The sequence below is a fragment of the Poecilia mexicana genome, unplaced genomic scaffold (assembly GCF_051168715.1).
Source record: "Poecilia mexicana isolate PSO_F unplaced genomic scaffold, ASM5116871v1 scaffold_17, whole genome shotgun sequence".
NCBI lineage: Eukaryota > Metazoa > Chordata > Actinopteri > Cyprinodontiformes > Poeciliidae > Poecilia > Poecilia mexicana.
The window spans coordinates 12,296,763-12,320,681 of NW_028263386.1; the positions used below are offsets into that span (position 1 = coordinate 12,296,763).

The 23,919-nt window shown below is 36.3% G+C and overlaps 1 protein-coding gene across 1 annotated transcript in view; it reads right to left on the bottom strand.

Moving 5' to 3' along the window:
- Positions 1-558: 558 nt before the first annotated feature.
- wnt9a (wingless-type MMTV integration site family, member 9A) overlaps positions 559-23,919 on the bottom strand; it is a 30,522-nt gene continuing 7,161 nt past the window's right edge. The window contains exons 2-4 of the mRNA XM_014980944.2: positions 9,408-9,667; positions 7,443-7,705; positions 559-4,706 (exon numbers count right to left, since the gene is read on the bottom strand). Coding sequence (XP_014836430.1) covers positions 4,206-4,706; positions 7,443-7,705; positions 9,408-9,667 — 1,024 coding nt within the window. The 3' untranslated portion in view covers positions 559-4,205. The remainder of the gene's footprint in view (positions 4,707-7,442; positions 7,706-9,407; positions 9,668-23,919) is intronic.

Below are 23,919 nucleotides of genomic sequence, written 5' to 3' on the forward strand. Positions count from 1 at the left end.
ATCAATAAAACATGTCAAAGCAAAGTTAGTTTGATGCTGTGTGACATTGCAAAGGTCCTTAAATTTGTATCTGATTCCTATTAACACCTAGTTTCAACAATGACGTCCTGTTTCATAGCATGAAACCATTTTGGCTTGGCCGATGCTCTTCCGTAAAAAAGGTGGGTCTCAGACAGTTTTAACAGCAGCCCAGGGATTTGAGATGCAGAGCCTTTTAGCCACACCCTGCAGCCGTTGCATCATGCTACAAACTGTAGCATTGTGGGAAAATCATTGATGGTATGTTTTATTTATTAGTTTTCTCATGAAAACAACTTTTAGTGATAGAGACAAAAGTCCATGGGGCATTATGGAAGAGTCAGTTTTTCAGGTGAAGACTAAGTACTTTACCCACATCTGAAGAAAAATTAGATTTTGACAAAATGTGGAAAATCTTAAGGAATATGAATACTTTTATAAGTCAATGTATTTAAGCAATAGGACACTAGCTGAGAAGGTATGTTTTGAATGAACTACTTCATATGCTACCAAAGACATTAAATGATGAAAGTACAAAAGTTAAAATTTTAAAAATTCATTTATTATTTCAGATTTTTTTTTCGCCTTTGTTATACAAAGATGTTAAATAACTTAAATACATTCTTACCAGTCATTTGCGATCTGTTTATGCCTACAAGCTATACACATGAGGTAGAGGGAAAATAATTTAGAGTTCCCATATGACAAGAATAGGTGGACATGGACAAAACTCAGTTGGTGTAATAGTTTCACAAAAATAAAATACACAGTTGATGTGTGTTATGTATCTGGAAAGCACAGCATAAATCCTATCAAAATACAAACAAAGTAGGATATAAATCAATTCATACAGACGGGGGCATTTTTTTAACACTGTAGGAGAATATATATGGTTGGACAGCTACAATAAAAATTACAAAAATGCTCAACAAAAAAGGCAATTATGTGATCAAATCTAAATCAATAAAAAATCTGGATGACCGTGACCATCTTCAATAACTATAGGTGCATTAATTAATTTATTTATTTTTTTAGGATTTATTAGTGCTTGGATATTAATTTTGACTTTACATGATACAAGATTGAAAAATATATTGCTTTGTGAAACCTCAACCCCAAAAAGGCACAGACACCCATAAGAAAAAAAACAAAAAAAGCATTATAAAATCCAGGATATAAAATCAATTTAAACTTTTTATATATTTATATATTTACACTAAACACATGCTCATAATATTTTCAAAAAATAATTTATCTCTTAATCTTTTCTACAAAATAAAGTTTTATACATGATCCACTGAATACTAAACAGTGCAGAGCTTTGTTTTTGAGAACATAGATGACAGTGAAATCGAAATATGCATCATGGTCCTCTTTTTCCTTGACAGCTTGTAGGCCTATGTACAAACCAAGAACACACCAAAGAATGCATTCTGTGTGAATTTAGTATATCTGTCATATCCGTTGCAAATCCATTTAATTTAATAGCAGAGAGCCGCACAGCGCTTGGGCCAAAAAAATGTGGAAAAAAACCCATAAAACACCACCGGAAGCTGTGGGGAGCAGGCATTTATCCTACGAGTCTCGGCATAGCCATTATGGTCACCATGTAGCGTGCAAAGTTCTGTGTATGTGTTTTGACCAGTCTTTATTTGGAGTGCCATCTCCTATCAAAATGTTTGGAATTTAGCACCTCAGAACAAATAAGCCAAGTGATGTTTGCATCCTAAAGCACGAATTTAAAGCCAAAGTGAGGCGAATGAATTAAATGTACTCTGATTGGCTAATTATCATACTAAAAAAATTCTCAATTTTGCAGGTTTGAAACAGTGATAATGCTGAACCAAATAATTTGTTTTGTGGGAGTTCCCCATAAGGTTTGATTAAAATTTTTGTGAGAGCTAAACATGTGCCTCAGTTTTGTCTCTATACCACAGGAGAAGAAACCATTGCTATTTACAATAAGAGAAAAAAAATTAAATAGAAAAGATCTGCACTTTATTGTGTCTATAAATACAGATGTAAAATACTTTAAAGGGAATTGGGCTTCAGTGCGCGGATGTTGCTATAATACAGAAACGGGTCCCTCACTCAGTAGTTAATTCTCACCAGAATAATGTGAAGTGTTGTTTGCATCGTTTTCCTAAATATGTAAAACACCAAGAAACGGTTTTCTGTTCTAGTAAAGGAGCATTCTTTTGTTGAAGTAGCATAATCTGACTAAAAATGCTAATAAATAAGTCTAACATTCTGACAGTGACTGCAGATCTTTCGTTTTGTTTGTTTTAGTACGAGATTATGCTACTGCAAAAGAGGAATGCATTTAATATATTTTATTTGAAACTTTACTAGGTGTGCTGGTAATATTCAAGGGAGTTGCACATTGATAGTTTTGAGGAATTGTACTTATTCACTTTTTGTCGAGTTTCACCCTCGTCTCTCTAGCATTAAGCAGCTGGTTAGCATAGCTTATCCTAGCACTCTGTCAGCCTATAAAAACCAGGTGTAAATCTTTCACACAGACATCACAGATGTTATTCTCCTAAATCAGGCTTAAGAAAGCAAGATAGTAGAATTCTTAAAATGCTGAACTTTTGCTATGAAGTGTCACTGTCACTGCAATTTGTATTGTAGAGTTTTATTAAGACCCAATGTGTTGACTGAGTCACATGTAGAAAGGAAGAAAGGTGGACTAACTTGTGTATAAATAAATCTTCACTGGCTTCCCGCAGACTTCAGTGGTGAAAGTCCAGCTTTACGTATAGGCATCTGTGGAACATCACATAAACGTCGGCCTTATCAAAAATATATTTATGCCAGCTACAAGGCATAAACATACATATTCACTAGAGCAAATCTGCACACTGTCAGGTTAGATTTCAGTCTCAATTGCCCCATGCTGTTTAAACTTCTACTGCACACACTGCAATATGGCTCAATCAAATTGTGGCAGCTGAAGAGAAGAGGCAAATATGGAAATGGTAGGGAGTTACATTCCTACAGTTCTCCACAGTTTTCTTTACAACAAAGTATAAAAAGAAAAACCAATAAAAAAAAGATATGAAGCTGCACAGAGCTCCATAAAGTCTGATCAGAGTCGCATGCCACATGTCTGCTGTTTAAATGATAACCTGCTGCAACAATGCAGGCTTGAACCACTGGTATCTCTAATTTGAAATTGTCCGCATCTTTTTCATATTACTTTATCCTCGTAGATATAGTGGTTTAAGTTATTCCCTGAACACTGGTTCGCTCAAGGCTAGGAATAGCCTAAACTGATTGGTTTAGTTGTTTTCTGTTAATTCATTTACAAACAGTTTCATATTACATTACTGAAAATAAAGAAAAGAAAATCCTCCTGGTAAAGGAGTAGTCCCAAAGGATCTATAAATTATCCACAAGACATCAAATACAAGAGTGTTGCTTTCCAAAGGCACTTGCCAAAATGGATTAAAACAAAGAGAAAAACAACACAAACAACAAAATGTTTGTGTTTTTAGTGGTTTGATTTTACATAGTTACATAAGTGGCTTGTATAATATCACTAAATCATAACTGGTTTTATTTACATACATATGCAAACACACAATGTGTGTGAGTGTAAATATTTGCGTGTAAAGTTAATCTTACACCCAGTCTTTTTTTTTTTCTTTTTTTTTTTTCAGAATATGATTTTAACTGGAATAAAAAATATTGTCACTCAAACTTTTGCCAGAGTGCAGACACACACAAGATGCACACACACATATTTAACACACTCACACACTCTATTGTTCTTTGGGCAAAGCCCGTAAGAAATCGGTTTGTGAAGCCATCCGTGTATTTATTCTACAACTGGATTATTAATTTTCTTGGAAAATGTTGTCAATGGATTTATGAAACAGGTAACAAAAAAAAAAAAAGCTTTTTTCCTCAAGGCAATGCTGTGATTAAAAAGCTTGAGATGGTAACCCAGTTGTCTGAATATTCTGCAGGACCCCTGAAGCCCACATTAATCCATCAAAGTGCTTTTTTGCTTTTTTTTTGGTTTGCTTCTCAACTTTCTGCAGAACGTTGTTCCAACAATAGCAGCACAACCTCAGATGAGAACAAACCAACCAGTCTTCTTCATCACAAAGACCTGAATCACAAAGACCAACCATCTTTGACTTGCTCCACTGATTCTGAGGCACCCGGCAGCTGACACTTTACCCCTTGCAGGTGTAGACTTCTTCTCTCTGCGTGCACTGCTTGCATTCGACGTAGCAGCACCACCGCACCTGACACTGGCAGGGCCCGGTCACCTCCCTACTTTGTGTATTGTGGCCTCGCCCACAACAGATAGCATCACAGTTCTGGTCTTTGTAGCACTTGCGTGCTGCGGTGCCTGCTGAGTATTTGCTGGGTTTACAGAAGCTGGGCGAGTCCTCGATGTGTAGCAGATCCATAGTGCGAGGGATTTGATCGCTCAGACCAGGCAGGGAGTGCTGCTGCTGCTGCTGCTGCTGCTGGTTGCGGCCCGTCGAGATGTCTCCCTCTCCAGTGGCCTCATTGGTAGAGCTGCCGACCTTGACAGAAGTCTCGTAGCGCAGCTTCAGTCGGTTGCCGATCTCATGAAAGGGTAGGAGCTGTCTCCAGCAGGTCTGGACAGTGCAGGAGCCAGAGACACCGTGGCATTTACAAGTAGTCTCTACTCCAGCCTTGATTACCTGACGCAGAAACAAAAGATCCTTGTTAACGACTATAAAGCATTAAAGGCATAACAGCTATGTAATTTAACAACCCTTTGTTTAATAAGCGAAACTTGGAGGAGTTGAATTATTCTCTCAATTATTTCAAAAGGGTGAAGCAGAGTTGCTTCAGACTGGATAACTATTATATTCATTGCTTGTTTTCATAAAATGGCCAATTAGAGGCTTTGCTTATAGCTTGCAACACAAAGGAGAGCATTATAATACTGCATCAAGACTTTAATAATGATAATTAATGTGTGGGAAACCTGAGAATGGTGAAAATCTTGGACACGAGTTTTAATTTAACAATTTTACAGGTATAGTCATAGGCCAGGGTAAGTTATTGCAAACAAAATCCCACAAACAGAATTCATTGATAAAGTCTTACATATTTGAACATGTGAACAACACACTTGCCATTTGATGTGTTTTATAAATCTTGGTTAAAACCATGTACCATGGCTATTTGGAGATTATTATCTCCAAATAATCTCTGCTCTTGTCCATTCTTGAGTCTTTATCAGTGTATTCTGGTTAGATTCATGTGTGCTGTCGTTACTGTGTTAATATTGCCAGTGGAAATTATTACTTTAATAAAAAAGAACATTTAAGTTGACATTTGTGGCAAATATAACACTTTTGTCAAAAGAAAGTTGGATTGGCTTAAGTGGAATTGAATGCTTCTAGACAGTCTCGTTTAAAAGTTTCCATGCAGTTTGAACTTTTTCAGAGTCTTGTCATGTTACAACCACACATTTCTATACATGTTATTGGTGTTTTACATGGTAGACTAACAACCACTGCATGGTTAAAATGAAATTAATTTCTTTTTTTCATGTTAAATCTTAAAAAGTATGGCTATCTATTTGGTCCCCTTGCATTAATATTTAAAGTTAAGATTATTATTTTTTTGTTTTTTTTTTGCAAAACAGATCAGCCTCAGTCGCATTGGATGGAAATCCTCTGATAAATTTTATATTGGATTTAGGTCTGAACTTTGGCACATTCTAAGACATGAAAATTATTTTATCAAAATTATTGCACTGAAATAGTTCTGAGTGCACGTTTAGAGTCATTGTCCCCCTGAAAGGTCAATGTCCACTCCAGTATTTTGCAACCTCAAACAGCTTTTTTCATGAAACTCCCAGTATTTCACCAATTTATTTTCCCCATTGCTTCTTAAAAGTACAAAAATGTTATAAAATAATTAAATTAATTAACACATTGCTAAAATTGCTTTCAATTCACCAGTGCAATAAAGGGCTATTTTCATTTATTCATAATTAGAAAAAAAATCTAATTTCATAATTTTCTTTCACAAGTTTTCTGCGTCCTCAAATTCCTGTGACAAGCTGCCTGTTGCCAAATATGTCAAGTGAAGAGCCAATGGTCGTCTTGTGAACTGACTCTCCCATCTAAGCTGCAGATCTTTATAATATAACAATATGTGGAAAAATTTGAGGGGTTTGAGTACTTTGGCAACTTAATGCTTTTACCACAAATTATTTCATCTTCTCTCAACTTAGCAGTCATCCAAAGTTCATTACAATTTTAAAAGCCAGAGGAAAATAAGATCAAAACTCTGCGTCTTAAGTGTGGTTTAGAGAAAATCAGTTTTTTTTTTCTTTTCTCCAGCTGTGAAAGAGATCAGGGAACAGGAAGTGCATATTCATCACACCAGCAGGTCAAGAAAATTTGACTGGTCAGCTTTTTAAAATGTTTGGTGCAGAGGTTAGCACATTCCAGTTTTCTCCTCAGTGTGGGAATTTATTTGGAGCAAATGTGGTAGGCCTTATACCTCCTAATGTACACATTACAGTTCCACTCACTCAAAAAAGTAACAAAAAATAATCGTTTTTGCTAACGTTTCTGAACCACACTTCTACAATAAGTGATTTTGAAAATGAGTGAAAACAACATGTCCTAGACTCCAACTTGCTTTGACAAATTACAGTCATTCTTTACTTTTTATACTGCTATTAAATAGGCTTCCAAGATAAAACCCCTGTATTTGTAGACCACAAACAATTGGTTGGCAGTGCTAGAGCACAAATGAGGGTTGCTCCCAATCTAATCTGAAGGAAGAAAACAAATATGGACTAACAAGCAGTTTCAGAATTTACCAGATTTACAATAGCAGTTACTTTAATCATTCCAAATTATTTTATTAGCCATGTTTTAAGCTAAACTTTTCTGTGAGTTTACGCTCCAAAAGTTTCCTTCTTTCTGCAGTTTTTTCGATAGCCCTTAATAATTTGTTCTTAGATAAATTTGAATTCCCAAATAGAAAAGCAAAATGTTTTATTGCACTTGGGGCTTACGTAGCTAACATATCTGTTCAATATTATTTATATCTCCAAATAATCTCTGCTCTTGTCCATTCCTGAGTCTTTATCAGTGTATTCTGGTTAGATTCATGTGTGTTGTAGTTACTAACTGTGTTAATATTACCAGTGAAAATTATTACTTTAATGAAAAAGAAAATTTAAATTGACATTTGTGGCAAATATAACGATATAAAATTCCTGAGTAATAAATTTGCTTTCTTTTAAAGCTACTCCCTAAAAGGGATTTTAATGGGTCTCAGACGTTCATAAATAAGAGTTTGCACAAGATTAGAGGAACTTTCAAAAATTGATGATGCAAGGGAAAAGATACCCTAATCTTTTTACCTAGAAGAAAAAAAAAAAGAAATAAGAGAAGCTACTTTACCTTCATCCCCACATTTGTGTTGTGCGTGTCCACTCGTGCACGCAGGTCCTTGTTGGAGCGTTTGCCCAGAAATTCCTTGACAAATTTATTGGCATATTTCAGGTTGTCTCCACAGCCTCCCCACTGCCAGGCCTTGCGGTTCTCCAGGTCCGGGGCTTCGTCACACGTGCAGCGCTCCATACGTCCTGCGCTGCACGCTTTGGCTAGGGCGTGTGTTAGGCCCGCTGAGGAGATGGCATACAAGAAGGCTGTCTCTTTGAATCCTGGGGAAGCATGGTTAAAATGGAAATTATAGAATGCAGTTTTATATATTAATAGCCAGAAATAAAGACGCAGTATTAATTTTTAGAAAGTTTGTGAATTTCTTCATGTATGCGTTTAGAATTCAAGTAGGGTGCAATCTTTGGGTTGGTGTAATCATGATCTAATAACTTTCAGATTTATTAAAAGTCTACAGACTTCTCAAACACTAAGTAAGGAGTATGAAGTAATATTCAATTAATCTCTACTTCATTTTAAATCATTTTGCAATCAGTTTCTTTTTTTTTTTTTGCAGTGGCACATTAGTATTAAAGGAATAGCCATGAAATGTCCAGATCTTAACATCTGTTATCCCAATGTAGTTGATGCAATGCAGAATTCTAGTAAAAACAATAATGTAATCCAGATCACAGTTGGTACAATGTAGATAATGCCCAGATTGGCTGTCAAACCGTTATCTTCAATAATTTGCAACTACAGGGTCTTATGTGCTGCTTAAACTCCTACATCTGATGAAGCATTCTACTCAGCAATACCCCTTTGTATTTCATGCGACCAAAGTGGCAACATTCGCACAATAAAATTTGTATAGTACTAATGTGAGCAATTAAATTGTTATACTGACAAACAAACTAGCAGTGGATAAAACCCGGTTCAGATTTGAGTTGCTGGGTTAACAAGAATGAAATAAAATACGCTTTTTTGAGAAAAGTTTGCTTTTATAAGTTTATTTCAGATCGTTTTCACAAATTAAAACTTGTTTAATCCGCCCCGACTTGACTCATCTATTGAAGTTTTCACAAACAAAACTGTTAAACTGTGTCAAAGAATCTCTATTCGGTGTAGAGTTACCCAGTTCAAGTTTAATCAGTCTAACAGATTTAGATTGGCAGCTATTGGTTAGCCACTTATGGTAAGCAACAGTTGTCAGCCAGACGAGAAATCTATTTAAGTCAACTCTGTCAACAGAGCAACTCAAGAGTTAGTTACTTTTTTACTTCAAAGTGAGAGTCTCAAGCATTGACACTACAAGGTGTCATTTTAAATAATGTACCTTCAGATCCAGGGCCCATAGTAATAACTCATACTTATTTCATCAGACGAAGCCACATGCTGACAGCAACTAAATTACATTTTAAAAAAGACCTTGTGGCTGCAGATCTCTTTACACACCCAACACACAAGAGTATTTTATCACAGCATGCTCTCATTTTGATACAAGGACCAGTCAAGAAACCTCAGAGGATTTCATTTGTAGATGTTGAATGCATTTTTTTTTTTTTTTTACTTCTTTGGCAATTGGAACTGCAAAATTTCAGTGTCTTATTTCAATGGGAACTGACCATAACTGGAGTACCAGTCAGATATGGTGTGAAAATTTGTGCAAGTGCCATTGCACATTATGCCGATTTGTCCAAGTGTGATCAATAATGAAGACCCACACTAGTAAGTTTCTGGTTCTGACAAAGAGTATTCAGTGAAACCTTACTATAAATTGCAGAATCAGGACATTGACCAGTTTTCAGTCACTTAAATTCACACAGGGATCTGCCTGTCCATGTAATTACATCTTTAAGTTTAAATATCTCCTATGTTGCAATGGGGTTTAAATTTTACACACCCGTTATGTGCACTCCCCTCGACTGTAAGTAGGAATTTGTATGTATAGATAATAAGAAAATAGTATGTTTAATTTGCTCGTACCTCTTTTTAATATGTTGGCGCGATGCCTCCCCTCTAATGTGCAATTCCACCTCTCAAAGCGAAACTGATGCTGGCATTCTAAGGCACTCATAATTATGGCCTCCCTCAAGGTATCCGCCACGCCCGGGTCTCGTCTGCACATCCTGCGCTGCTTCTTTTCCAGTTTGAGACGGTCACAAAGCTTGTAGTGGGCCCTACCCGTGCTCTCTTCTGGTAGAGAATTCAGTGGCAGAACAGACAACGGTTCATTACCGGTCAACCTATAGGAAAAACACAATGGAGAGGGAAAAGTGAGGGAATGCAGCAGCCACCTCACATAAAGTTGAAAAGCCATACTGCAGAAACAGAACAGGAAGCATAGCTGGGAAACGTAATGCTCAAAGCTTAGTTAATGTTCAGGGAAAGTCAACTAGAACAAAGTTAATGTTCAGGGAAATTCATCATATGTTAGAGGCTTAAATAAATCTTGATACAGGATTGTCTGAGTAGGTCAGGAGAGCAGGAAATGTTCTGTTTTTTTAATGAAGTTCTAGAAATTGGTCTCATTTGAAGTAAGTGAAAAACACAAATACATTAAGCTAATTATCTTAGAAATTAGAGATGTTTGAGGGATTTGATGTTGATCATTCAGTGACACGTCCGGAATGTGACAGACATGTCATATGCATGCAATACGTCATGTCATCCACAGATGTATTGTGCTAATTAAACATAACATGGGAGGATTTGCATATTTATTGGAGAAGTCTTAGCATTTTAAAATTGACATTCCTCTGTCCCAGAATGTCTTGATTAAGTTTACATTATACATCAATGAGTTTTATTGAAAATCTAGATTATCATCAACCAAGTGGAATGACATTAAGTGGTTTTGCAGTGGCCTACATATACATTTTAGTGTGTATGCATTTCTATTTAGTTTCCTTTAAACCTCCCACAGTCCCAAGACAGTGGGAGGTTTAAAGGGTCTTGTCCCTGCTTTTATTGGGTTTTCAGGAGAAGATGGGCTGACGGGACACCCCGCTTCCCATTTCCTGACCGTGACATCTGCAGTGCCCTTCCTAAGAGTTGCACTAAGACGGTGGGAGGGTTAAACTGATACCCAAAGGAAAATTCAGTGCCACCCACTCCCTTAAGAAATCCGTAAAGAGAACTCATTTAATGTGAGCTTAATCTTAATTTGAAACCGTTTGGTTTCAGGATCATAATTGAACTTTTGGGTTTTTCTGGAAAGTTCATCAGAGTTTATGGGTAGATGAATGGAGATAAATACAGGGCAATCCTGGAGGAAAAAAAGTTTTAAAGGGGTTGGTGGCTTGAGACAGACAGAAGTTTACTGTTCAGCAGGATAGTAACCCACACATAAAACTTGAGCAACAATTAAATGATTTAGATCACAGTATATTAATTGTGTTTTTTGAATGCCCCACTTAAAGTCCTGACCTAAATAGTAATTAGACTGAACTTACATAGCAATTTTCCAGTTATATTGACAGGTCAAAGCACTTTGCACAAGAGCCACGTTCACCCATTCACACTCACAAATCATAGGTAACTTGGGGTTAATGCCGTGCCGAAGATTAGAGGACGATGATGGAATTGAACCAACAGTCTTCTGATTGGAAGACAGCTACACTGATGTAACTACTCACTGATTTGGTAAAGACATACTCCAAAATAGCAATACAAAATACAAAAATACAATGCAAAAAAAAAAAAAAAAAAAAAACATGCTACACTTTTTGGATTTTTATACTCAAACATGTTTATAAAATCTTGTAAGAATTTTGTTCTACTAAGCAAAAATTCAGAAATTTTTGTTGGCGTATTGCATACAATCCGAATAAAATCCACTAACATTTGTGACTCTGAAATGACAAACTGACAAAAAACATTTAAGGTGAATGAGTCCTTTTGGAAAGCACTAACAGGCAAATGTTTAAAAACTCAAAGCATAGAATGAGAACATGTGGTAAACTTGTATGTCTTTTGTCAGTTTATATAAAGGGAGCCATCTGCACATTTTAATCCACTGCCGCACAGCTGGCAAAACCTATGACCAGTCATCTGAGATTGTGATAGGAAAAGCAGATTGTTACTTTTGTAAACACACATGGGGTACATGACCGTCAGCCTGTGACCAGTTTGGTCACATCGCCTTTCAGATCTGGCACAGTAGTTGCTCATTATGTGTCTTTTCTGGCCTCCTTCATAGTCAAAGCTGAAACTGAAGAATCCACGGATTTAAAGAAAGCCACAGCAGCACAGCTGTGGGGGGGCGTCTTTCTGCAGCTTTATTTTTATTTTTAAAACTACATGTATTTGCGTAGTGACACCACATTCAGCTGATTATTGATACACATATGAAATTAAGATGTTATTTTTATCATGGTTAAAAAAAAAAAGAATAGGAGACTGAAATGACCAACTGATTATAACTAAAATCAAATGTCTTATTGATGAAGTGAGCAAAGAGAGAAAAAGTAAATACTTAAGCAATCCAAAGGATTTTTAGTTTATTTGAAATGATGGCAATAACCGAATCCCTGATATCTAGGTCATTAAGCAGTATGGATTGAGGATATGCTGACCTAAAATAATTGTTATGGTCCTGTTCAAATATATGAGCATTGAACATCTTACCTCCAGCAGATCACTCTCTTGATAATTTAATTTAGAATAAATCCATATGAGTTAGTCTTGGACCTAATTGCTAGTATAACATTAAATTGTACATCTATTTTCTTGAACTGCTCCAACTTTAGAGATGTCATAACTATTAATCATTTCATAGATTATTAAACCATCATGCTGTTTGTATTGAGTGGTTGTCAAAATATTTTTGAGCACAGAAGATAATGAGATTGGCAGTTGGGCTCTACTAGTGATCTGTGTGCAAAGCACTTAAAGTCAGATTAACTATCTTATAAAAGGGTAAGGCCTTGTAAAAAGCAATTAAATAGTGTTCATTTAAAAGGCCATAATATGTTTCATTTTCACTATTACATCATGCAATTAAACTAACTGGAAACATTTTACTTATTCCATTCTCAGCATGTTACTCAAAGGAAGATCACCGATGGCACACCACCTCCTATCTACCTTTCCATTGTAATAATCACTGGCTTTTTCTAGTCCATTGGAAATCTACAAAAGGTTTAGAGGTTTACGTGAATGCTACATTTTGAACCTTTAAAACTTTGTCTGCAATTGTCGGTTATTTACACAGAAGCAGGTTGGTATTTATGCAGGAGGAGAATGTTGCACCATCAATGATCCCAGCAGACTGACGTAAACTTTTATGGCATTTAAAGTGAATAATGCCATTTCATTGAGCTTAATGTTGACTTTGTTTTCTGTTAAGTCGTCCCTCTGACTGGAAATGCTTAACTGTCAGTAAGTGGGTCAAACAAAAAGATAATCTATGCATTACTTCCTACCTCCATTCCTGTGAAAGCATTAGTCAGTTCTGTGTAAATAATTTCCCAATGGAAATGTAAAAATTGTTTGAAGGGTCATAAAACAGAGCTTAGAAAAACACTCTGCTGTTTTGGGGTTTACAGTTATTTTTTTATATAGTGGAAATCCACTTTGTTCTTAGCTATTAAGGGTAAAATTTTAATTAGTAATAGTGTTTGAACAGAACCTCACTCAAAACAAATGTAACTATCCTTTGGGATTTTATAGTGATGTGTAAACTGGTTAAGGTAAACAACCTTTGAGACTCTTCATCCTTGCAAAACAAACGTTTCCTCATTTTCGCATCTTAAGCCAAACAAATAATCTTCATTTCTCCTACCAACCCATCTTTTAAAAGTTCTCACACAAAAATCATTCATTATCACAGAGGAGTTATCACAGCAAATGGGAATACGGCCACAAACTGCATTAAAATAAAACTATTATTTCTAAGGTGTCAACCACTTGCCAAGTATCCATGCCAGGCTAGGTAGCAATCCAGAACCAGGACTGGTAAATGGAAATCTGTATTGCTTCCCCTTCAAGCATTGTATTGCTTGTCAGAGAGAAATCTGTCACTGCTCACTTTCAGTGCAGCCTGTAACATAAGGCCAGAGGAGTTCCTCAGCAAGAGATTTGTTTTATTAAGTCCAATAACTGACTGAACAGGCTGAAATGTTTCCCCTTTAGTCCTCAGTGCCACATCGTTGGACTTTAATGGATCACAGATGCTTCAGTTTGGGATTTGTTTGAACGGTGCTCAGCATGTTCATCACTTTGAGCAGTCAAGTTTGAGATGAGTCAAAAAGTCTTGCTTAAACATGACATGAAATGACTTTTTTTTTTTTTACGTGCATCTGCCTTATTTTACATCTCCTCTAACCACAATTAATTTAACCTTTTCAAAAGATTATCACTTTGTAGAAAAAACTGAAAATGCTATAATATTGCCCCAAAATTGTAAACAAAAATCAAAATCACATAAAAACAGAAAAATGTCATGCCAAAAGATAAAATCCATCTCTGTCTAAACAGTAACTTGTGATTTGTTAAAAGGATAAATTAACATGAAAAGATACAGAAGAACACAAAAGAATGTCCAAGTACATAAAATTACAATAGCAGTAAGACATCACAGATGAATTAATACATAAAAACATAACAAAATATTTCAAATAAATACAACAAAAGCAATTAAATACATATGAAATGATTATAAATTTGTACTATATACAGGTGAAAAAGAAAATTCTAGTAACAGGCAGTAGTCTTGATGAACCACAATATTATTACCTAACCAAAGCAAATTTTTCTCAAAAATATCATCTATTGTAACATGTTTTGTTTTTGTAACAATGCATGTTACAAAAACAAACAAAAAAAAACTGACACTGAGAGGATTCAACTGTTGTATTGATTCTTGTTTGAAGCACAAAGATGGACTTTAACCTCGAGGAAGTTTATTAATGGTATGATTTTACTACCGTCTACAGTCTCTTTTTGATAAAAACACACTTTAGGCAAAAATGACTTGAGGGCAAAGGGTCGTGGAAGAGGGAACAGTTGTTAATATCTCTAGAGAAGAAAGTACTGACTCACTTGTGCAAGGTTTCCGCTCTGCGATTGCAGTCGAATAATATCACAGACAACACACTGGTGCAGTTCCCTCAAATGTTCGAACACAAACCAAACTAAAACACAAAGCTTTACTAAACTGACACAAAGCATTACTAAAAGTAAAGCTTGCATCTTGAGTGAAAATGGAAAACTGCTGAAAATTAAAGATAATATTTTCTCTAGGAGCAGGACCGCAACTCCTGCTGTCACACAAAAAGGTCAGACATTCCAACAAGATGATGTACCGTAAGAGTATCAATCTGTTGTTTTCAATGAGGAAGGAACTCATTCAACTCACTTTGGGAACAACAGAATTGCAAAAATATTTAGTCGCTGATTCACAAATATCTAATCAGATTGGAGAGAAAAGGGAATCCTTGGTGACTTTACATCCTTTTAATTAACCAAAGACTAAGTCATAAAGTCTCACATATGATGGGACGGAAAAAAAAGGAAAAAACAATCAATGCCTGCTTGAAAACTAACCAGTCACTCAGATAATATGGTTCAAAACATAAATCATGAGAGAGGGGTAGAAATTACTTTCAAAACTATAACTTGAAACAACATGATTCTTCCTCCCGAGAGCCTGTCGGTTTTTATCCACTGAGCCGTAACGTGAGTATTTCCTAAAGTTCAGCTGCTGCCTGTATGACAGTTAACCCAGATCCTAGATTCAATAGATCATTGCTTAAGCCAATTGCACAAACAAAATGAAAAAAGTAGGATAGTCATCTCCCATTTCTCAATCAAGGGAAATGGTCAACATATACCATGTTCTGCATGGAATTTGAATGCCATCTCTCTGAATGTATGGGCTCTTTCTGGGTCCTCCTGCTTACCCCCACATCCAAAAAGTAGCATGCAACTGGTCACTAGTTTCCATTGGGTCTGCCTATGTGTGCATAGTTCATTTCAATGTAAAAGACTGGTGAAGTGTCCAGGTTGCACCTCAACTTTGTTCCATCACTGGAGATGGGTACCATGAAAATTAATTCCCTCTTTACGAAGCTGAAACCCCATCAATTGGCACCTCAATAGCCACAGGTTTGTACGGAGCCCCTAAGGGGACATGGAGAAAAAAAAAAGGAAAGAAATCTCGACTTATTATCGCGTGATCCCGACTTATTATCGCGAGATCCCGACTTATTATCTCGAGATCCCGACTTATTATCTCGAGATCCCGAGAAACTAAGTCAAGATCTCGAGATCCCGACTTATTATCTCGAGATCTCGAGATCCCGACTTATTTTCTCGGGATCTCGAGATAATAAGTCGGGATCTCGAGATAATAAGTCGGGATCTCGTGATAATAAGTCTGGATCTCGCGATAATAAGTCGGGATCTCGCGATAATAAGTCGGGATCTCGAGATCTCGACTTAGTTTCTCGGGATCTCGCGATAATAAGTCGGGATTTCTTTCCTTTTTTTTTTTCTCCATGTCCCCTTAGGGGCTCCGTAGGTTTGCCACTTATACTAGATGAAATGCATATATTTGACTAGACCTTATTATGAACAAAGTATTGTTTACCTTAAAATATTCCACTTAGCGTATAGTGTAGCTTGTACTCCTCTACATACTTAAAAAAAAGTAAGCTCTATTTTTTTTTTTTTGCCTTGAACACAATATTATAAAGGGCCAAATCACAAAGATGTTGTCAAAATAGATTTATCCTATATGTGTTGCTCTAAATGGATGCTATTTTGGCATACTATCATAAAGACTTAAGTGCAAGTGTTCCCTGTATTGGAAAAAAATAAAAATGCTCAAAATGACAAAGAGAAGCTGAGCTAATACCCATCTAGACATCAAACAAAAGATTTGACTTTCAATTTAGCTTTCAGCTGTGATATATCATCATGTTTTAGTGGGATGAGCCAGAATGGTAAATGTGCTTGTTGTATTTACTAGCATAAATGTTTTCTTTTGATTCTTTAGAAAGTTCACATGACCCAGTATATCTCTGTCTTGGTTCATCTTTTTTTTTTTTTCCTGGAAAATGCCGTACACAGAGTCATAGCAGCCTCTGGCTTTGTGTTCTTGTCTTTCCTTTTGACAAAGAATACATCAGGTTCAGAGATTTCCATTTAACTTTGGCATTATGAAGTCCATGACAAAGCCATTCCTCTATTCATTTTGCCTCTCTTCGCCATAGAAAGTACCCCTGACTCAATGCTTCTTTCCCCCTGGAACACCCCCTTTTTCCTTCCAATGATAAGTTTTACTTTGTCTATTTTGGGACAAAGTTATGGGGTCATTTCTGTAATGAAGCACATTAATCTTTGATTTTATTTCCCGTGGAACACAACTGACTCAGTGCTTCAGTGTTTAGCTGTGTCTCCTTTCAGGATGTAGTCATTGGCAAAGCCATATCTGCCAATGACCACATGTACTTGTTTTGTTCTTTATTAGAAAGTACTTCTTGTCCTCTCAACCCCCAGCTCTTCATGTCTGATGGTCAGATATGCGCACCCTGGTTCAGATGGACTTTTGTTCCTTTTAAAAAAAAATCCTTCAACTGTCATCACATGCCTGTTAAGGAAGAGAATAACTTTTTTTCCAAATAATATTACATAATCAACTGAATTTATGCTGTATTAAAATTGCAATTGATCTGGACCGTACAGATCTATTCATATTCAATAGATATGAATTGAATTTGATACTATATCAAATAAATTAGACAGACCCTTTTCACATCCTCCTCACTTTCAGTAGCCAAGCTGTAACAGCACACAACTTCTGGGCAAAAAGAGGGGTTCTACCCATGAAACATCAAATATTAGATCGAGGCAAAACAAAATTGACCTGACACACTGATTTCTGATGGTTAGAACACAGCAAGCGAAATATATCAAGACATGTATCAACTTTAGAAAAAAAAAAAACACTAAATATTAATGTCATGATATGACATGTATGCACATTAGGAAACATAACTAATTATAGAACATAGTTGGCTGCATTAGAAGTTCAACAAACAACAAAAACTACTTTTTTTTACAGGATGAACATGTAAAAAAAAGAATGTGTTTTCTTTGCTTTCAAAGAAAACACATTTTTTCAAAACAAAGAATGTGTTTTCATCTCATGCACCATTTTCTGAAGGTGTTTTTGTTTGAGGTGTTGGCACAGCAACAGTGGCTACCCATGGAACATAACACCAACATATAAAACTCATTATAATCCTATGTGAAGTTCTTACTGATGTTTGCTCAGCTTTGCTTTTTTCCACTCACACACATGCTTCTCTATACACTTCTCACAGACATTGCTGACATACTCTCACGGTGCACCTCCTCCACTGTCTTTTCACTTAGTAACACAGGAGTTTGTTTAGTCGCTTCTCTCTACCTGTCAGCACCTCCCATTGCCCGTGACATATTTACTTTATATACATTTTCCATTGCAGCCAGTTCGAAAAGCAGCTCATTTCACATAGCGGAGCCTCAAAGTCAGTCCCTCGAGGAAATTATTGACCAGCTCTCTGAATTTCGCCATCATCGCTCCCTCTTATGGCTTCACACTACGGTCCTAAAAGTGACCCTCAGCTGGTCCTGCTGCATATTCTTCATTAGGCATGTAAATAGAACAGAAAGTATACTAAACATTGTAGAAAAATCACTAATATAGTGCAGTTTTCTGTGTGTGCATTAAATTCAAAGGTTTGGAGCAATGCAAGTTGAATCTTCAGGTCTTAAAACAGAGATTTTCTCATTTATACAGAGAACCGCTGAGAAATTCAAATCAGATTATTTGTAAAACAAGATCATTCTTAGGATATTTCAGGGATTTGTCTTTTTGTTTGTTTGTTTGTTTGTTTGTTTTGTTTTGGGGTTTTTTGCAGCTTGCATCCGGTGTCCATTCATACAGCAATAATGCTGCCTTCAATTTTTTCCCCTGAAGTGTGCTATGTGCACATGCATGTGGGCTCCAATGACCTTAAGTCAACACCTATACGAGTCTGTAGTGGCTGAACGCACCCAGACAGAAAAAGCACAAAAGCCACAATTTCTCCATCAGTCTGAACTTGCAGGTTGTGTGGTCTTATGTCTCCAACATCATAACCAACCCCCTCCCGCTCCTTAAGCTTCCCCCCCCCTACTTTCCAAACTTCCTCTATTCCCACTGGTCAATATCTCTAAACGGATGTCAATCACTTGGCCCAGCTGTTTGCTTAAAACGAAGCGTCCTCTGGACAAAACCACTGCTGTACGAGAACATAACCCACAGAAGACGGTGACAGACACGGACATGTGTCCTGGAATAGTCTAACTGTCATGAAGACAAACTACCCTGCTCACTTGAGGCTAATCTGTGCGCAATAAATACAAGAGATATCAATCATTAAATTATATACTGAGGTCTGTAGAAAGTTTATCTTGTTAGGACAGATATATTTTTTCCTTGCTTTAACTTTTTCTTCCTGCCGTCTCAGCCGTTAAAGTGCCCCATTTTTTTTTTTTTTTTTTTTTTTTTGTGGCAAGGTTACATACTTTTCCTCAGAACTCTTGGATGAACTTCAGACCACCCGGTCCAACTCCCATCTGGTATATCACAGCCCAGGCCATGCCAAAGGTAGGAGCAGTGTGAGCGTGTGTGGCGTTTTCCCACTGGCCCACTCTATTCTCTGGCTGACAAAGTGCTCCATAGCTTAGACCTAAATAATTGGAGAAACCATGAATCAGTGTCGAATGACTCTCTGGGTCAGGCAGTCTCAAGACTATTGTCCACCTCCATGAAGTTTATGTAAGAATAAATCCTACCCTAGCCACTTCTCTCCTTGGTGATATTGATCATTTTTCTAATTGTTAAAAAAATAGGAAAAATATACATAAGGCTAGAATTAGATTAGTCCCTGGCTGACATTACTAGATATTGTGATGAGACCCAAGAAGCAGGGGGTCGCACACTGCTGTGACATAATGAAAAAGACTTTCAAAGCCTAGTAATGCTGGTATTTCTAATTATGAATTTGCTATTGATTGAGTAATGACTCCTTCTGTGCAAATGTCATAAAATACTTAGGAGCCCTGATTTTCCAGCGCTTGAAGGGGAAGTTGATTATCTTCTATGACTTAACAGGATACGACCTAAAGTTATGTCATTTCGTCCTGTCTGGTCATTTACACAGAGACAAATAAAGTATGTTGGAAAACACCCACACACTGACTGATGGGGTTTGGTTCATGAACGTGTCTTCTAAAAATATTTTTAATTTGAAAATGAGATGCCTAATATTCATAAAGTGCCTTGTGGTGGCCCAACAGTTGGACAACAGTGGTTGGGTTTGGGAATGGGAGTGGGACTATGGAGCATGATAAGAGGTTTAACTGCTATGTGAGAACTCAATGCGTCTAAGGTCAGCAGCTCAGTTGCAGTCACTGTGTGACTGGCACAGATTGGGTGTGCAGCAGTGTCCGCATGACTCCCCTGATCTAGCCCACGGCATGGCACAGAGCAGCCCTGTACCAGCGCACCAACACCCCAAACACCTTCAGGCACACAAACTTGGCTCCGGCATGAGCACAGATTGGTAAGAACAATACTAAGACTTGAAATATCATGCTTGCTTCATTATTTTCAAAACTGAACAAAATATTGCAATTATTGGAATAAATTAACATCCTAACTTTTTGGTTTGACTATAATGTCCTTGCAGTGCAGTCTGTCTATTGTAGTTTGTAGTTTTGATTACTGGATTTTAACTGAACAACTAACATATAATTTTGTTATTTCCAAACAAGCAGTTGGATGGTTTGTAAATTATCTCCTAGGTAGTATAGTTAGAGATGGGGACATATTACTAGTTGATAAAGAGGTTATTCAAGGTTTAACTCTCAGCCCATAGTTGCTTCTTAAATACAGATCAAGCACAGCTTTTTATTGTAATAGTTTAATGCTCAGTGCCTACTGATTCAAAGGCTTTGGGGGCTCTCCAATACTGTACAAGAACAGCTCTGTCTCCTACAACTTTTTTTTTTTTTTTTTTTACAAATTCAAAGAGCAAGGTTGACACCGTCTAAGAGAATGTATATATTCTTATAAGAAATGGTCAACAGTCAGTGTCTATTTCTAATTATTTTTTATTTTTAATTAATAAAAACTTGTCTTTAAAGACCATCTATTCATCAACTCAAGTAGGAATGTATGAAAAGAACCAAGTCCTGATTTCCCTTTAAAGTAAAATGAAAACTAGTTGAGTCAATCCTTCTGCCCATTACCAGAAGGATAATGAGCAGAATTAAACTACAAATAAATTGAATTAAACTTCAAATAAATGCATCTTGTTTGCATATTAGAAAGCATATATCACAGGTCAATGAGCTTGGTATTCTCGTGACTGAACATAAACATTAACATTACATAGACTGATCAAGCACTGGTATTAATTTACAGCCATTCTGGGTAAAATTCTTCTGATTGATCTTTCATAATGATGAAAATAAGCAAATCATAAAATTTAATACACAACACAGTTTATACATTGGTGTTTCCAAGAGCAAAAACTGAACTGGGAAAGAAGGGTTTTTGAATCTATAATAATTACAATCAGCCAATTAAATATATTCAACTGATCGATTATGAACTAATTTATGCTAACCTTCCTGTGGTCTTAAGAAACAAAGGTCATTTAGACCCCGTGGGTTTTTTACTACGAGCGTGGTCCGGCAAGGTGTGCGCATTTGAGAGTTTTGTTTGCGTAGTTTCGGAAACTAACAGTCTAACAGGACAGCGCCCACGCTCCCTCTGTTCAACCGTGAAATTTTCTGTGGTCCTTCTGAACATCGTGCCAAGACCAAATGACGGTTAAAAGAGCTTTAGTTAAGTGTTTTGTTCCGCACAGTTGTTTTTTTTTTGTTGTTGTTGTTGTTGTTGTTTTTTCCCCTGGAACCTTGTTTTCTTCTGTATGCAATGTCAATTCTAGTTCCGTTACGTTTTTTCTGCAAATAAATTTCTATAACTAATTTCAAACAGTTCAGTCACAAACACCAGCCCGTTTCTGCCCATTTTTAATTTTCAGGTCAGTTTTTTTTTAATTTTCTGTCCCAGACTTATGTATTTTTTGGTCTGCCTATGTTTTTATTTAAAACTTTTCCCAATTTTATTTGTACTTGCTTCAAATTTTATACACACCGTCACTGTTGATTCAGCTTATTGAAGGGGATTTTTCATATCCTCTTCGACAGAAGGATATATAATCATTTCCATTCTTTCAACTGACAGTTCTCTTGTTAGGAACATATTCTCTGTTCTGTCTTAAAATTTGGTTTGAAGACAAGATAGATTACTAGATTTTTTCTTACTTTTTTCTTATCTTTATGTGAAAATTAGGTCAATTATGTCATTTAATGCATCATGTTTAGTAGAACAAGATGCATGTTTAACAGCTGAACAGGATATGCTCTTAGAAGGGAATTTCAAGTTCGAAATATGCAATCTTACTAACCAATAAACAAACTATGTTTAGATTCTGTGGAAGGTAATGAACTATGAAACTTTCATCCCTAAATTTTCTTTTGACAAGAAGATGGTAAAAAGGAGCCACTCACTATAATAGAACAACAATAGAAACACCATAACCCATGTTTAATATGAAAATGGATAATTTGTGCTTATTTTGCACCCATAGAACAAAGGGCTCTCGCCAGTCATAGTTAAAATTAAACAATTAAGTAAAGAGCCACGTCAATGTGAAACTATTCAGCTTAGAAAAATCCATGAAACCATAATTCAGATGGTCTGTTATACCACTTTAGCCTCCGTTTCATACTTGCAGTACAAAATGTAATGTAATTTGTACTGAAATAAAATGAAAATTCATATTTCATCAGTTGTGGAAATAACTGATGAGAAATGTGAATCCAACCTAAACTTCTTTTTACTTCAAGATATATATTTGTTAATATTTTGGTTATGTCAATCCAAAAATTTTAAAGGTGCTCATGAAGCCCAGGAAGGGGTTCCACAAAGTTCAATTCTTGTTTCACTATTGTTTTCTTTATGCATAAAAAATAACCGAAAGAGCAGTTAAAACTCAAAATATCACTTTTCTGCTTAAAACAAAGCAAATTATTGTTCCACAATATATAACTTGTTAAAGAAATAACCCTGATAAGAAAATATGTAAGTAATCAAAACCCCCTAATACAATTTCAGTTTTGTTAATAAATTGACCTTGATCCAGCAAGTCAATAAGGGTTTCTGCAAAATTTAGCTCTTGGTCCAATATCGTTTTATAGATAAATTCTTTAAAAAAAAATAATAATAAAAATCTATGGCAGAGCATTCCATATTCATTAATTTTCTACAGTCATTTAGCAAGTTTGTAAAATATTTCCACTGGGTTCAGCTCTTGGTCCAGTTTTTCTGTTTTACATAAATAAACTGGGAGAGAGCAATCTGAACTTCTCTTTTTTGGTCAATCAATAAACCTCAATGCATGTTACATGTGTATTCAATTACCACAGACTACAAATGAAAAGACTGAGAAAAACCTCACCTGTGGTTAAACGATGGAAAACACCGGACATAGTGGCCACTCTAACAAGCATCATTTAATCAATGTCTTACCACTAAGTGTTTCTTGAATCTATTAGTTTTCCAGCTGCAAAGGTGATTAGATTTTTGTTTTACGACCAGTAAGTTTCCTTCACTTCTCTTTTAAACTATCAACTAATACAGCAGGCTTTTGTCGCCAGACTAGAACAGCCATCTTTTTATAATCAGATATACATTATAGCTGCGGTCTCTTCTGCATTCCGATGGGACTGGAGCTGTAGGATGTGAGCATGCCAAACACAGTTTAAAACCCTTTTCAAACCATGTAATCTTCAAAAATATCCTGTAGATCCATGTTATTTTACACTGAAAGTCCCTTCTCAAATCACTACAATGAACACTGAAGTCTTTACAATAAAAGGTGTACCAACTTTCTATCATTTACTTTGTTTTATTAGATGTACGACCCAGCTTGCTGTCATCTATGGCCATATTTCTTCTCAAATCCATCTAGGAAAGTGTTCCTGACTGGGGATCCTCCTGTATACTAAGACTTATCATGGGTGTAGCAGAATTTTCCATGTGGATGAACAACGGGATTCAAAAGAAATTATGGCTTGGCTCAAATCTGAATGTTTTAAAACAGAAGTAAAAAAGGGAGCTTTGCTTTTTTTGCAAGAAAGCATATGATCATTTATCCGAGCTTGGAGGTTTGCATAACCTCACTTCCACCGTCAAAGCATGGGTGTAAAGAGAATCCTATTGACTTGGCTCTCTCTAAAGTGATACCCTTAGAGGTGTGGCTGTGGCCACAGGATATCCTATGAAGTTGGGCAATCCCTCTATCAATGGTACTCCATGCCCTTGCTGCACAGCAGGGCTAATCAGTTTTTAGGGCTTGGTAATGAGACGCCTGCCACCGCTCTTGGCCAG